General features: G+C 38.9%; 1 protein-coding gene across 5 annotated transcripts in view; it reads left to right on the forward strand.

Moving 5' to 3' along the window:
• Positions 1-16,099, forward strand: part of HORMAD2 (HORMA domain containing 2) — a 92,312-nt gene extending 76,213 nt beyond the window's left edge. For 4 of the 5 annotated variants that reach the window (XM_073886820.1, XM_073886821.1, XM_073886822.1 and 1 more), the window contains one exon: positions 15,064-15,996. In XM_073886820.1, the coding sequence (XP_073742921.1) occupies positions 15,064-15,168 (105 nt within the window). In that variant the 3' untranslated portion in view covers positions 15,169-15,996. Of the gene's footprint in view, positions 1-15,063; positions 15,997-16,039 lie in introns of those variants that run through there. The other variant, XR_012376431.1, reaches the window with a different exon arrangement.
• Positions 16,100-16,647: the final 548 nt, after the last annotated feature.

A 16,647-nucleotide genomic window follows, 5' to 3' on the forward strand; every position in this document is an offset into this window, starting at 1 on the left:
GGAAAGTACCTAATATTCTTCTATTGAAAAGTATCTAATAATATTTTAGAATATTATAATTTATAAAGGTAAGCCAAATAAACTTGAAGTTTTTAAATGTTCTTTTTAAAATTTTAATAATACACATTATTTATTAATATATCCAAAATATTATAATTCTACCATGTAATAAATATAAAAAATTATGAAGGTTATGTTTACATTCTTTATTTTGTATGCAGTCTGTTTTATGTTCCTTTATTACCTTTCTAGTTTACAAACAAAAATAGTTTCATAATGAAACTTCCATCATATTGAAATAAAGGAAAGCAAAAAGAAGAAATGATAAGCATGTTGTTTATAAACATATCAAGTAATAAAAAAGACAAATTTTAACAGAATTAATAAGCAAATTAATATGGAACTTCATATTTTTAATACAACTTTATATAAGGTACACATGAATACATTCTCATAGATAATTCAAAAACTACCCATAAAGATGTTCTATACCTTTGACTTTGCATTTAAAATACACACATGCACGTGCACACACACACACACACACAAGATATGCTGTCTGATATGGTAGCCACTAAATACATGTGGCTATTAAGCATTTAAAATGTGGCTAATTTGAGTTGAGATATGCTGTAAGTATAAAATATACACTGGATTGTGAAGATATAGTATAAAATGAAAAGAATGTAAAATATCCCGGGGCACCTGGGTGGCTCAGTTGTTGGGTGTCTGCCTTCGGCTCAGGTCATGATCCCCGGGTCCTGGGATCGAATCCCACATTGGGCTCCCTGTTCCGTGGGAGGCCTGCTTCTCCCTCTCCCACTCCTGCTTGTGTTCCTGCTCTTGCTCTTTCTCTGTCGAATGAGTAAATAAAATCTTAAAAAAAAAAGAATGTAAAATATCCCAATAATTTTTACATTGACTACATATTGAAATGATAATATTTTTGATGTTAGATTAAATAAAAGCAATGATTACAATTCTTAATTTCATGTTTCTTTTTACTTTGTTTTTTTCTTTTTACTTTTTAAAATATATTTACTAGAAAATTTAAAGTTATGTATGTAGCTTGTAATTGTCTTACATTCTTTTCCTTTTTTGTTTTTTAAGTTTATTTATTTATTAATTTTTTAAAAAGATTTATTTTTATTTATCAGGATGAGAGAGAGTGAGCACAGGGTGGGTAAGGACAAAGGGAGATGGAGAGAGAGAATCTCAAGCAGACTCCCCACTGAGCATGGAGCCTGACATGGGACTTGATCTCACAACCCATGAGATCATAACCTATGCCAAAACCAAAAGCCGAACACTCAACTGACTGAGCCACCCAGGCACCACTAAATCATCTTTTTAAAAATTATCCTTAAGAAAATTATCTTTGGGGCGCCTGGGTGGCTCAGTCGTTAAGCGTCTGCCTTCGGCTCAGGTCATGATCCCAGGGTCCTGGGATCAAGCCCCGCACCGGGCTCCCTGCTCCACGGGAAGCCCGCTTCTCCCTCTCCTGCTCCCGCTCCCCCTGCTTGTGTTCCCTCTCTCGCTGTGTCTCTCTGTCAAATAAATATAATCTTTAAAAAAAAAATTATCTTTAAGAAAAAACGCCACTTTAAGAAAAATGCCACAATTTTTAAATTGTGATAAAATATATATAACATAAAAGTTATTTATCATTTTAACTATTTTTAATGTACAGTTCAGTAGCATTAAGTTCACTCCCATTGTGCAACCATCACCACCATCAATCTCCAGAACTTTTTCATTTTCCCAAACTGAAGCTTCATATCTTTTAAATAACTCCCCATCTCTCTCCCTAGCCCCTGGTAACCACCATCCTACTTTCTGCCTCTATAACTTTGACTAAGTACCTCATATAAGTGAAATCATACAATAGTTACTCTTTTGTGACTGGGCTTTATTTCACTTGGCATAGTGTCCTCAAGGTTCATACATGTTGTAGCATGTGTCAAAATTTCCTTCCTATAATGACTAAATAATATTACATTGTGTATGTTACATTTGTTTATCCATTCATCCATTGATGGACATTTGGGTTGCTTCTACCTTTTGGCTATTGTGAATTGTACTGCTATTGACATGGGTGTACAAATATCTGTTCTAGTTTCTGCTTTCAGTTCTTTCGGGTATATACCTAGAAGAGGAATTGCTGGATCATATGGTTATTCTTTAATTTTATGAGGAACTGCCATACTATTTTCTTTTTTTAAAAGATTTTATTTATTTATATGAGAGAGAGAGGGAGAGCACAAGGAGGGGGAGGGGCAGAGGGAGAGAGACAAGCAGACTCGAGCCGAGCCTGATGGACACAGGGCTATCCCAGGACCCTGAGATCATGACCTGAGCCAACGTCAGATGCTCAACTGACTGAGCCACCCAGGTGCCCCCATACTATTTTCCATAGCAACTGAACCATTCTGCATTCCCACCAGTAATGCTAAGAGTTCCAATTTCTCTATGTCATCCCCAGGACTTTTCTGTTTTTTCTTTCTTTCGTTCTTTCTTTTTTAAGATTTTATTTATTTATTTGAGAGAGAGCACAAGGGGGGGGTGGAGGGTCAGAGGGATAGGCGAAAGCACACTCCCTGCTGGGCAGGGAGCCCAAAGCAGGGCTCGATCCCAGGACCTGTGATCATGACCTGAGCCGAAGGTAGACATTTAACCGACTGAGACACCCAGGTGCCCCTCCAATACTTTTATTTTCTGCTTGGTTTTTAAAAAAATAATAGCCATCCTAATGGGTATGAAGTAATATCTCATTGTGGTTTTGATTTGCATTTCCTTAATAATTAGTGATGTTGAGAATCTTTTCATTTGCTTATTTGGCCATTTGTTGTTATCTTCTTTGGAGAAATGCTTATTCAAGTCCTTTGCCCAGTTTTTAATCAGGTTGTTTGTTTTGTTGTTGTTGAATTGTAGAAGTTCTTTATATATTCCAGGTATTAATCTCTTATCAGATGTAATGACTTGCAAATATTTTCTCTTATTTCATATTTCCCATATTTCCCATATTTCATGGGTTGTTTATTCACTCTCTTGGTAGTATTCTTTGATGCACAATTTTAATTTTGATAAAGTCCAATTTATTTTTTCTTCTGTTGCCTCTGTTTTGATGTCATATCTAAGAAATTCTTGCCAAATCCAATGTCATGAGCTTCCCCCTATATTTTCTTCTGTGAGTTTTGTGGTTTTAGCTCTTATGTTTAGGTCTTCAATCCTTTTTTTTTTTTTTTTTAGCTTTTCTTTTTAATTTTCTTATTTATTTATTTATTTATTTTTAAAGTAAACTCTACCCTGATCATGGGGTTTGAACTCAACAACCCTGAGATCAAGAGCTGCATGTTCTACTGACTGAGCCAGCCAGCTGCCCCTCTTCAATCCATTTTGAGTAATTTTTGTATGTGGTGTAAGGATCCAACCTTATTCTTTTATATGCAGATATTCAGTTTTTTCAACACCATTTGTTGAAAGATTTTCTTTTCCCCATGAAGGCTCTGGACACCCTTGTTGAAAATCATTTGGTCATATTGGTGAAAGTGTATTTCTGGGCACTCCATTCTATTCATCGGCCTATATATCTGTCTTTACACCAGTACCACATGCTTTGATTACTGTAGCTTTGTAATAAGTTTTGAAATCTAAAGTGTGAGTATCCAAAGGCCTCCAAATTTGTTTTTCTTTTTCAAGATTACTTTGGCGTTTGGGGAGTCTTTGAAATTCCATATGAATTTATGAATGGATTTTCTATTTCTGCTCCAAAAAAAGTCACTAGGATTTTCACAGTGATTGTACCCCATCTATAGATATCTTTGGGTAGTATTGACATCTTAACTATATTAAATCTTCCAATTTAGGAACATGGGACGTCTCTCCATGGTTTTATCATCTTATGTCTTGCTTGAGAAGATCTTTCCAATGCTAAAGTTATAAGCAAAATTTTCTATATTTTCTTCTAATAAACTTATAGTTCTGCTTTTTACATTTGTCTTCTCAAATTAACTGGGATCTTTTTTTTTCTGGTGTGAGAATGTTTTCCTGTTGTGTTGGTACTACTTGAATTTTCTGCCCTTTCCTGCTAATTTAAATGCCACTTTTATCATAAATTAAAGCCCCATACATACATAGGTTTGTTTTCAGACTTGCTATTCTATTTCACTGATCTGTATGTCTACTCCTGTATTACTGCTCTCATGTGTTAATTACTCTAACTTTGTATTATGTTTTGCTATCTGGAAGGGCAACTCCTTTCCCCTCATAGTTCTTTTATTTTTATTTTTTTTAAGATTTTCCTGTACATTTTCTCTTCTAGGTGACTATTAGAATCAGCTTACTAAGTTCCAACAGACATACTATTGGAATTTTGATTGGGATTACACTGACTTGATAAAATAATCTTAGGAAAATTGACATTTTTACATTTTGAAGAAAAATTATTTCTAGTTTCTGTATTCCTATTGTTACCATAGGCCCTAGGAAACTTCCTGTTTACTTGGATTATATCCTGATTGCCATTGTAAAGCAGTTCTGTCCTATAGAACTTTCTGTGATGATGAAAATGTTTTATATCTGTGATGTCTAATATGTGAGCACTGAACACTTGAAATGTGGCTAATACAACTGAGGAACTGAATTTTAAATTTTATTTAATTTTGATTAATTTAAATTCAAATGGTCACATGTGGCTCATGGCTACTGTAATAGTGCTGCTTCAGGATACATGAATAACTGTGTAATTGAGCACTTGTGTAGATAGTAGAGGTAGGTAGCAAAAGAATTTTTTTTTTTGATACCTACTAGGTGAAGGACACTGAGTAAGGCATTGCAGTGCAGAGAGTGTAAAAACCATAATATTAATACAAATGAATTCCTAAAGAACTTAAACCCATGTAAGGACAAATTGTTTACAAATTGTAAAGGACATGTAAAGGACAAATTGTTTTTTACGATGTCAGAAAAACACAAGTACAAAAACATGATGGGATTTGCTCAAGAAAGAAAGGTCATATCAGATTAAAGGAGTTGGAAAGTCTTTTTGGATGAAATACTTTTAAAGAGTGGGACCCCTGAGTGGCTTAGTCGGTTAAGGTTAAGTGTCTGCCTTTGGCTCAGGTCATGATCCCAGGGGCCCTGGGACTGAGTCCTGTATGGGGCTTCTTGCTCAGCGGAGAGTCTGCTTCTCCCTTGGCCTGCCACTCCCCTTACTTGTGCAGGCACATGCGCTCTCTCTCTCTCTGACAAAAAAAAAAAAAAAGGAAAAGTAAAGAAAAAAGAAATACTCTTAGAGATTAACCTTGAAGGAATTATTCAAAATTTAAAAGAGAATAAGTCATAGAAGATTTCTGTTTTCTGAAGTGCAGGAAATAATGAAGAGGGAAAAGAATGAGGTGTGTTTGGAGAATGTAACTATTAGTTTCATAGGGCTGCTGTAACAAATTACCACAAATTTGGTGGCCTAAAACATTAGAAATCTATTCTTTCACGAGAGGCCAGAAGTCCAAAATCAGTGTCATTGGGTGACATCAAGGTGTAGACAGATTCAGATTTCTTCTGGAGGCTCTAGGGGAAGTTCTGTTCTTTGCCTCTTCCAGCTTCTTACGGCTGCTGGCATTCCTTGGCTTATGGCCATTAGGTGGTCACATTGTCATCTTTGTCTGTGTTCAAGTTTCCCTCTGCTTCTCTTTTATAAGGATACATGTGATTCTATGTAGGGTCTACCTGGATAATCCAGGATAACCTCTCCATCTCAAAATCATTAATCATACCTGCAAAAATCTCTTCCCCCTTTTTGCCATATAAGGTAATGTTCATGGGTTCTAGGGATTAGGACATGGACATCTTTTGGCAGCTCATTTTTCAGCCTACTACAACAATCCAGTTTGGCTGGAGTAGAGGATGCCTGTGGTAGTAGGAATGGTAACAGCTGTCAGTCACTGAATGACTTGTATATGTGTGATGCTGTACCAGGGGCTGTATCTGAGCTATTCCATTTACTCATTACAAGAACTCTGTGTAGGCATTAGATGAGAGAAGAATCTAAGGTGGCTATGTTTTCCATCTTTGATGACTGGGAAATGGTGATTAATAGAAATTGAAAAGTCATGAGGAAAAATTGGTTACAAAGGAAAAAAATGAACTCAGTTTTGGCTGTCTTTAGTTTGAGGTCCTCTTAGGTTATCCCCAAAAAGGGTCAACCCCAGAAGAAGCCTAAGAACCTTACATAGAGATCTCCTGCAATTTCCGACTTCCATTTTCCCCTTTGGGATGAAGAAATAAATTATAAGGAGCACTAAATTCGAAATCAGGAGACCTGGGTTCAAGACTTCCACTTACTAACTGTGCGAACTGAACAAGTCATTTCACTTCTTTGAACTTTAATTTCCACATCTGTAAAAGAGGAATAACCACCCCCTGCACTCACACAGTTATCTCTAAGTAATAAACAGGATCACATTTATGATGCTCTTAGTGTAGTATATGGTCTATTGTAAGCATTTAAATGTTTGTAAAAAAGCAAAATTATTAATATGTCAAATATTTTAATTTTGAGGTTATATATCTTTTTTTTAAGATTTTATTTATTCATCTGACAGTGAGAGAGGGAATACAAACAGGGGGAGTGGGAGAGGGAGAAGCAGGTTTCCCGCTGAGCAGGGAGCCCGATGTGGGGCTCAATCCCAGGATCCTGGGATCATGACCTGAGCCAAAGGCAGACGCTTAACAACTGAGCCACTGGCTCCCCTTGAGGTCATATATCTTAAAGCTATCCAGATTCTAAGCAACAGTTAACATTAGTTTTATTTATTTTATTTTATTTATTTATTTTTAAAGATTTTATTTATTTATTTGACAGAGAGAGACATAGTGAGAGCAGGAACACAAGCAGAGGGAGTGGGAGAGGGGAGAAGCAGGCTTCCCATGGAGCAGGGAGCCTGATGTGGGACTCGATCCCGGGACCCTGGGATCGTGACCTGAGCCAAAGGCAGACACTTAACGACTGAGCCACCCAGGCACCCCTTAACATTAGTTTTAAATGTCTGTTTATTGGCTGCCTTTCTCATTGTTCAAACTTTCACCACTTAAGTGTCTTAAGCACCACCCAAGACCAATTCCCTCCCTTTCTAAGTGGATGACCTAAATTCTACTTCGTAGAAATAATTATGGCCATCAAATATGAATCATTCAACTTCCTGTTCCCATATTTAAAAATGTATATATATCTATATCCACTTTTACTTCCTTCCAGACCTCAAGTAATATCCCATCTTTTGTCCAAAGTGAATATATCTTTCTGTATGTGCTCTTGATGCAGTTTCCTCCATCCTGAGCTCCAGGTCACATAATCAATGCCCTGGTGAATATCTTCATTTGGATATCTCACTTCCAATTCAGAATCTTGAAAACAGAGTTAACTATTTCTCCATCCATCATCCCCACGATGCTCCCACCGCTCACCCCCTTAGCTTCCTCTATTTCTTATCTTGATCAATGCCATTACCAGAAACTTGGGTAATTTTTGTCATTTTTTACTTCTTTATTTGCCATCCCTGTGTTCCTCCCAATGAATGATTAAGTCATGTTAGTGTTTGGGTTCAGGCATTTGTTCTCTCTCTCTCCTCAGCCCTCTCCCTTATTCGTCCTCTCCTCTCTAACTTCACTTTTGCTCTTTTTCTTGCTCAGATCAGTTCTCTTCTGAAATAGCCTCATTGCTCCTTGTCTCATTCCTGTCCCGTCTACCCTTTACACTGCAGCCATAGGGATCTAACTAAAACAAACCTGCTTTTAGAACTTTTCAGTGGCATTCCATTACAGTACAAAGCTTCATGTACTCCATCCTTTGTCATTCATTCTCCCATCCAAGTACTAACCAGGCCTGACTCAGCTTAGCTTCTGAGATCAGACGAGATGGGGCGCGTTGAGGGTAGTATGGCCGTAGAAAGCCCAAACTTCAGAGAAGGACATTGTCTGATCCAGCCCACCACCCTGTCCCCTTTCTATTAGTCCCACTGAACTATTCCCAATTCTTCGGAGGTAATCTGCTTTATAACCCTGTGCCTGTGCTCCTTTTGTCTAGAATGTTCTCCCTGCAACTTCAAATTCTAATGCCATTTGCTGGTGAATGTCTGCTCATCTCGCACTACTTAGTGTAAGCTTCGCATCCCCTTTGAAGCCTTGCCAGGCTTCCCCAGGAAAAGCTAATAAGATCTTTTTGGAACCTCTCCTGTACCCTATACATGACTATCATTTCATCTGTAACCAGTTTGTTTCCCCCCTACCAGACCCACATACATGGGAATGTGCTTTGAGCAGCTTTGTATTGTTAGTGCTTAGCACAATATCTGGCACAGAGAAGGTGCCCCAAAATGTTTGTTGAATAACTGAATTAATTCTAGAGCTCTTAAAGGTATATGATGCCTTAGAACATATGGAGAAAGGGAGAATTGATATAAGTTTTGGAGATTAATGGAAATACACGGTTATGACTCTAAGGAGAGTACATATTTACCTCCTAAATAGAGATATCCTTGATTTCAGGAAATCAAGAAAGCTAATGAATGGTCAAACCCTTCATAAATCCCACTAAAACATGTGACTCTTCCCAACATACAAGAGAGCTCACAGCTCCGCTGGAGTTGGAGGGAAGTGTTCTCTTTAAGCATTCACTTTTTTACTGTTCATTCATCTCAGTGTTAACTTGAGCTACATTTATGCTAATAGCATTTATTTTGTAATCGCTGTTGATTTACCTTACATTGTGCAAAAAAAAAAAAAGGATAAATGTTAAGGGAGAGGAATCAAAGCTAACATCAGTGCTATAATTTATTTATAGGGGCACATACCCTCTCTGAACCATAGAGACACACATCCTCTCTGAACCATAGAATTTCTTGATCTGGGAACTTCCAAATCCAAAGATTCCATGCTTAACAATTGATTATAAATCCATACTGGTAAGGACTGGTTTTCTAAAGGGAAAACATTTTGTCAGATCTGACCTGACAAATAATTTTGAAGTAAGCAAAATTCACTGCACTCTCATCTCACCCCAGGCACATAAAGTACTCACAGTATTTCCTGCTTGCCTGGGGCTGCCTCCTCCCACCCTTGGCTCCCCATATAGATCTACCTCCTAATGCAAAGTAAGTACTATATCCTTTCTATATTGAAACTTATCTGTCTGCTTTCCAAAGCCTGTGAGGCCCTGTTTCTGCAGGCTGCCACTTGGAGACCATTTGATGAGTTCATTTACACTAACATCATATTGAGTAATAATTCCAGGGGAATTTATATTTTTAACAGGAGTGTATTGGAGAGGGTGCCTGGATGGCTCAGTTGGTTGAGTGTCTGCCTTTGGCTCAGGTCATGATCTCAGGGTCCTGGAATCGAACCCCACGTTGGGCTCCCTGCTCAGTGGGAAGCCTGCTTGTCCCTCTCCCTCTGACCCTCCTCCCTGCTTGTGCTCTGTCTCTCTCTCTCTCACTGAAGTAAATAAATGAAATCTTAAAAAAATTAAAATTAAAATTAAAAAAAGGAGTGTATTGGATAAATAGCACTTAACTCTAAGAGCCAGTCTCATAAAAGGACATTTCTCACTGTCCCATATATCTTCCATGTCTTTTCATGATTCAGTGCCTTTGAATATACTGAACCTTCTGTTCTTACCCCACCCCCTCACCATCTCCAGTCTGGTGAGCTCCTGCTCATTATTTTAAGACCCAGCTCAGTGTCCCTCTTTTGCTAAGAAGGCTTTTCTAAATTTCTCAGGCTGAGTTGGTTACTCCCTGTTGACTTTTTTAAAGGGGGGAGGGGCAGAGGAAGGAGAGAGTATCTTAAGCAGGCTCCATGCCCAGCACCGAGCCTGACATCGAGCTTGATCTCACAACCCTGAGATCATGATGTAAGCCAAAATCAAGAGTCCTATGCTTAACCAACTGAGCCACCCAAGCGCCCCACTCCATCTTGACTTATAAAATTCTGTATACTTGCTCTTAATTTCTTTTACTTTTTATGTACTCTTCAACTGACTTCAAGGTGACTTCTGCCCCCACAAATTCATTGCACTTTGTAACCTCCATGTGGCGAAATCAAGTGGATATATTTCTGTCCTCATCTTTCTTGACCTCTCAGCAACTGACACTACTGACCACCACCATTATCTCTTTTATTTTCTCCATTCCTTCTTAGAACTCTCTTCCCTGGGCTTTCTTTACATGACAGACTGCTAGTCTTCTTTTATCTCTCTTTCTCAATCTCCTTTGTTGGCTTATGTTTCACATAATCTCTAAATGTTAGAGTTCCTTAAGGCTATGTCCTGGCCCCTTTCCCTTCTCATGCTCTGATCTCTCAATAAGCAAAGTCTTCCACACCCCTGGTATTAATTAGCCTCCATATGCTGATGACTCTCAAATTTACATCCTCATCACAGACCTCTCTCCTGGGCTCCAGACTTCCATATACAGCTGCTTATTCATTATGTCCACTTGGAGTTTCACATGTGCTCCAAACTCAGCCAGTTCAAAACTCCCATTTTTCTCTACCTGAGAGAATAGTACCTTCATCCATGAACTTAGTTAACCCAGAAGATGGGAGTCACTATTGACCTACCTGCCTGTCCTTTACTGTCATATCCAGTTGGCCATCCTTCTGACTCTGCCTTCTAAATATTTCTCTCACTGTTGACTTCTCTTTATCTGCACTGTCACCCAAGTTATCACCTGACTACTACAGTAGTATGACTCATCACCCTGTGTCCACTTGATGCCTCTAGTACCTTTCTACACTGCAGGCAGAGTACTCTTTGAAGATTCATTCATCCATTTATTCATTGAGAAATATTTATTGAGCCCCTGCTGTGTGCAAGTTGCAACCAAGACGGGCATGTCCCTGATCTCTTGGAACTCCGTTAAGAGCTTCTGATAGGGGGAACTAACTTAACTGGAATGAAGGTAGGGAACATTTCTTTGAGGAAATAATTTTTCATCTGAGATCTAAAGAATGAATACGAATTACCTAGGCAAAGAGGTTGACAGGAAAGAACATTTTAGATAGAAGGAACATCATATGCAAAGGTCTAGAATCAGGAAGAAGTCAGCTATGAGAAACTGAGAGGGCAGAGAGTGACAGATCAAGTGAGGAGGTGAGGGTGGTACTGCTGGGCAGAGCTAGGCCCTGGGGGGTAGTGATTCTAACTGAGAGGTATTCATGGGCCTGGTAGCCCCCTCAAATAGCCCTCCATAACTGATGAGTGTGTGAGTTGCAGGTGTGAGCCTTCTGAGGAGAAAGGACATAGCCTTCATCAGGGTCTTATGGCCAACCTGTGACACCTCTCCCTCCCTAGAAATGTAAAAAAAATTACTGATGGTGTATGGAAAAAACAAGGTATCAACTTTGAACTTTGTCCTAAAAACAGTGAGATGCCATAGGAAATTATTAAACCAAAAAGTAACACGGCTAGATTGTAAAATCCACAGGGCAGGGATTTTTTTCTTCTTTGTTCACTGATGTGTCCCAAGCAACTACAACAGTACCATGCACAGAGCTGGCACTCAAGAAATAATTGCTGGATGAATGAATGTCTATTGTGGCTATTGAATGGATTTCTATTATATTGTATTACATTATATTATACTCATGTACTTAATGTCTCTTCCTTTTAATACTCGGTCCTTGAAAACCACTGTGTCCTATTCATCTTTATATTGCTAGAGATATGGTCCTGGTGCCCAGTACAGTGCCTGGCTTAAATTCAGCTTCAAAAATGCATTCATTCATTCAGCCAGTAATTTAAGAGCATCTACCAGATGCCAGGAACTGGGAATACAATGATAACTAAGACACTGTCACTAACCCAAAGGAGTTTGTCCTCTGGATGAGAAGACTGGTAAGTAGGCCTGATAGTACTATGTGGCAAATACCACAAAAGGGGTAAGAACAGAACACAGCCCTAGAGGTGTCATGGAAGGCCAGTAGGCAGAAGAAACTCCAGGACTGACCCTAGGCCTGGTGAGGAAGGGAAAAGCAGAGAAGGAGAGTGGGCATTAAAGGCAAAGTCCAGAGGGAGGTGTGCAGGGCCATTTGGAGAACTGCTAGCGGCTCAGTGAGTCTGGGGCAAGATGAAGCAGCAGAGGTGGATGAGGGCCACACGGAGTCTGGACTTTATCCCGGGGACAATGGGAAATCATTAGTGGATGGGTTATGAATCAGAAGAGTGACATATTCAGATTTAATAGAAGACTACTTAGGTTCCAGAGTGGAGAATGGATTGGAGAAGCAGCAGTAGTGGGAGTTCAAGACTTAGTACTTGGGATAGATGATATTGGCCTGGGCTAAAGTAGAAGCAGAGGCAATAAAGAAAAATGGATGGATTTGATAGCTATTAAGGAGGTAGGATCAACAGGAATTAGTGATTAGATAGATGTTAGGGTGAGAACGATGGAGCAACCATGGATGAGTCCCAGGCTTTTAACGTGGACACCCCCAGGGGACTCACAGAGAGTGAGAACAAAGATTGGGAGCTGGCTTAGAGAGGCAGATGATAAATTCCAATTTGGACACATTGCATTTGAGTTTTCTTTAGAACATCCATGTGGAGACTTTTAGTAGGCAGTTGATTACACACACGGATCTGGAGTTCAAAAGGAAGATCTAGGCTGAATATATAGAAGTGGAGGTCTTTGCTTATAAATGGTAACTGATTCCCAGGAGCCATACACAGAATGTGGAGAAGGAGAAAAGATGCTCAAAGACAGAACTCTGGGAGAACATTCAAGTAACAAACATTTGTTTTTTAGTAAATGAATAAAGGAATATATAATAAATGGAATAATTTAGAAGAAGGGACCCCTTCTTGTGCTTTCAAATACTGCTACCAAGTCAGCTAAGTAACCTGTCTGTGCTTAAAGCAAAACCTGCTCTTTGGCTTCTCAAAAGAATATATTACCAAACAAAAAATGGAAAGTAGGGAATTACCATACAGCAGAAAAAATATCTTCAGGGCTTTTTTCAGAGGTACATGTCGATAACCCTGAGGCTCTATTGGTAAGTGGATCATAGTAGCCTCTTGTTAATCCATATACAAGGAACACTTTAAAGGCTATCTGTTTAAAATATAATATGACATGCATTAGGAATCATTTGATGATCACCCATTGTTGTTCAAATCACCCAGATAATCTGTCTAGACTGCCTGAGCACTGGCCCTTTGCTTGCCTGGTTGGCTTTGGCATCAAATATGCAAACTCAGCCAGTTGGAATACACCCAAAAAAATGTTTGTGTGGATAAATCTGTTGTTTGTTTGTTTGTTTTAAAGATTTTATTTATTTATTTGACACAGAGAGAGAGAAAGATCACAAGTAGGCAGACAGGCAGGCAGGCAGAGGGAGAGGGAGAAGCAGACTCCCTTCTGAGCAGGGAGCCCGGATGCCGGGCTCCATCCCAGGACCCTGGGATCATGATCTGAGCTGAAGGCAGGTGCTTAACCGACTGAGCCACCCACGCACCCCAAATCTGTTTGTTTATATAGTTCGTATGGACTATTCATCTATGTTAGAAAGTGGCCCCTGACCGATCACATACTTGCTTTTGAACCCACTAGTTTCCCATAAACCATTGAGAGTTTCCAGGCCTCACTGGTTGCCTTGAGATTGTATACATTATTAAAGATGTTTTGATTAACTCACTGCAATAAATTTACAGTTCTGAAACTTGTAATAAAACTCCGGTTTACTTTTGAGTAAACCATCAGACCAACTTGTCGTTTGAGGATTTGTACATCCATCTTCCTTTCTTCTCAGTATACCCAGACTTGATTGAAGTGAGGGAAATTTCATTTGAATGGAAAGCATGCCCAAGCAACGTTTCTAGAAAAGCTGAATTTTACCAGGTGCTTTTTCTTTCAGCCACACTGTAACAAATTCATCTCCTAGATAAAGAAATAGTTTTTTGTGCTTTAGGTTTTATGGTGCTATTTCTTTTCCTTTAGAGCAGGCCATTTCAAACTTTTACATATCTAAGCATACCAGTTATTTGATGAGCAGCTCTACTTATTTTCTCAGAGTTTTACTGTTCTCTATAATCGGTGTCTTAGTTTAAGCCAAGGAAAATTTGTGGCTTCTGAGATCAGAAAGTCAAATGCTTTCTAAAACTAAAAGATAGTGATTAAATTAGCCATTTGTAGACCCAATCTTTGGTTCTAAATGGTACTTAAGTGTTTTACTGACATTCCCACTATTTTGTAGTAGTAACATATCAATAGTAACAATAGCCTGTATCTATAACAGAAAAAAGGATAATGTTGGAAACTCTACTAGATATTCTGATGAGGCTTGTTTAAAAATATATGTTTTATTCCATTTTCCTACTGAAGAAAGAACAGAGGACATTGGAAAACCTTTCCTCCCATCTAGTGGCTGGAAAATATAAAAACTCTATGTGTTTCTTGGAATTCTGGGCATTAGGCCTTGTCTGACAGATTGCAATACATCCATTTGCTTACTTAACAAAAGTAAGCTTTAAAATCTTTACCAAAGCTGAACCCAATGGGAAAATATGTATTTATGATGATTCACTAATTAACTTCCCTTTAATCAATAACATACAGTTCTCTTCAAGCAGAAAGAAGGGCCATGGTCCTTCCTAATTCATTAATCTGAACATATGATAAAGATAAGGCTCTATGTTTCTGCTAACTGAAATTGGGACCACAGTTATATTTGCTTCTAAAGCAATCAGTGCCCTAGATCTCTCCTGACCCTTAATTGCTCCTTGTTGGCCCCACACCTTGACAACTCTTCCTTTAAGAGTTGTATGTGCTGAGTTCACTGAAGAGAGCCAAGAAATTATCCCTGAAACTGGCTGCCTCCAGGGGACCTCAGCTCCTGAAACTTGGAATAGCAGACTCTGATACTGGCAGCAGGGCCAAACCAGCCCACAGGAAAGCAGGTTTGGATCCGTTATGCAGCTAGAGGGATTAATGCTTGGTCTACCTGTCTTGTATATGCCTTGTACAGACGTCAAAACCTCTGCTGAATTGTGCCTCTTGGTGATTCTCACAGATTCAAAGAATGAATTTTGCATACAGTCAGCAAAGTTCTGAGAGCTCCAGGAAGAAGAGGAAGGTCAGCGAACCAGTGAAAGTCTTCATCCCTGACAGAAAATGAAAGTTAGATGCCTTCACTGCATTTACTCTAAAATAATTTTATTTTGCAACAAACATGCATGAAGTGTCTTAAGTAGCAAAGTAAGTTCCTATCACCAAAACCTTTTACTAAATTTGTTGCTCAACTTCTTTAGTCAGTTTACTAAGTGCTAAATTACTGGGTAGACATGGGTTCACTTTGCCACAAGGAAACAAGGTCACCAGGGCTGCCTTGGGATAGCATTACTTCAAGGCTGAGTTAGAGACGAGACACACTTTATATTTGTAAAAGAACCACAGCAGCTATTTTGAAAAGAAATAAGCTGTTGTTCTCAAAGGAGGGTTTTCTTTGCATAACTAAACTCCCCAGGTATTTAGTCTACTGTGAAATGTTGTAACTTGTTGTAACCTGTGTACTGGAATCCCTCTATAGCTTTATTAGAATTCCCACAGAATTGCATAGGATGTATGTGGTGGTGCTTATGCAGGTGTGATTTTTATGTTAACTCCAATCACGAGATTGATCAGCTAAGTGTTGGACGGAAATGTACTCTCCCTGTAAAGTTCCTCAAATCTGGCCCTACGCCCTGCTCTGTTGGCCACCTGAGACAGGCAATAGGCTGCAGTGCAGGAGCCTGGCTCCCTTCTGAAGGCTCATGTTGAATGCTTCCCAACAAACACTTCAGTTTATCAGTCTGTAACCTGCAGATAATGTTATTAATTCTCTCCTTATTCTGGGAGAATTTTGATAAACTTAATGATTGGTATTAGACACATAATAAATGACTTAAAAGGGTTTTTATTGTTTAATAATTTAATGTACGTGCTTTCCAGTTAAATAAAACCAAAACACAAGGTATTTTTTTACTCATCTTTTTTTTTCCTTCACTTAGTTTGGTGTTTCTTCAAATGTAATAAGGACATCTGCACCTGGAGTGCTCATTTAAATATGGATTACTGGGCCTGTTTCATTTCTCCAAAATCAAAATCTCAGGGGCTGGGGCCCTGTGGAGAACTCCCAGGATTCTAATGCACACAAAAGAACCCTGGACCTCTGACCCAGACTAAGAGGAGAATCTCTGGAGCCAGACATGTACTTTAGCCAGCAGAAGGCTGCGGGTTATCATAACAGAGAGGAAAATCTGAGAAAGCCTGCCTGTCCAGCACTACCCTTTGCCAGACTGATCCAGGGCCTGCCAGGGAGGAGCATTTTCCCCTCTCCCAGCATGATAAATATACTCACATAGGCTTACTCTGCCACTGCAAGGAGGAGGGAAAGGTATTGGCTTTATTATATCCTTGATAGAATTGTAGCCTGAGTCACCACAATTTCTTTTAAGAGAATCATATAAAGAGATTAGCTGTCTAGTAGAGGGATTAAGTTTATTTTGTGTCTCTCCAGAGAGTAGATCTAAGACCAAATTGGTGAAAGCTACAGGAGGTCAATCTGGCTCAGTATAAAGAGGAACTTTTTAACTCTACATGTTGCCAAAATTTTGAA

The sequence above is a fragment of the Callorhinus ursinus genome, unplaced genomic scaffold (assembly GCF_003265705.2).
Source record: "Callorhinus ursinus isolate GAN/ISIS: 27379988/994484 unplaced genomic scaffold, GSC_fseal_2.0 scaffold72, whole genome shotgun sequence".
In the NCBI taxonomy this organism is placed as follows: domain Eukaryota; kingdom Metazoa; phylum Chordata; class Mammalia; order Carnivora; family Otariidae; genus Callorhinus; species Callorhinus ursinus.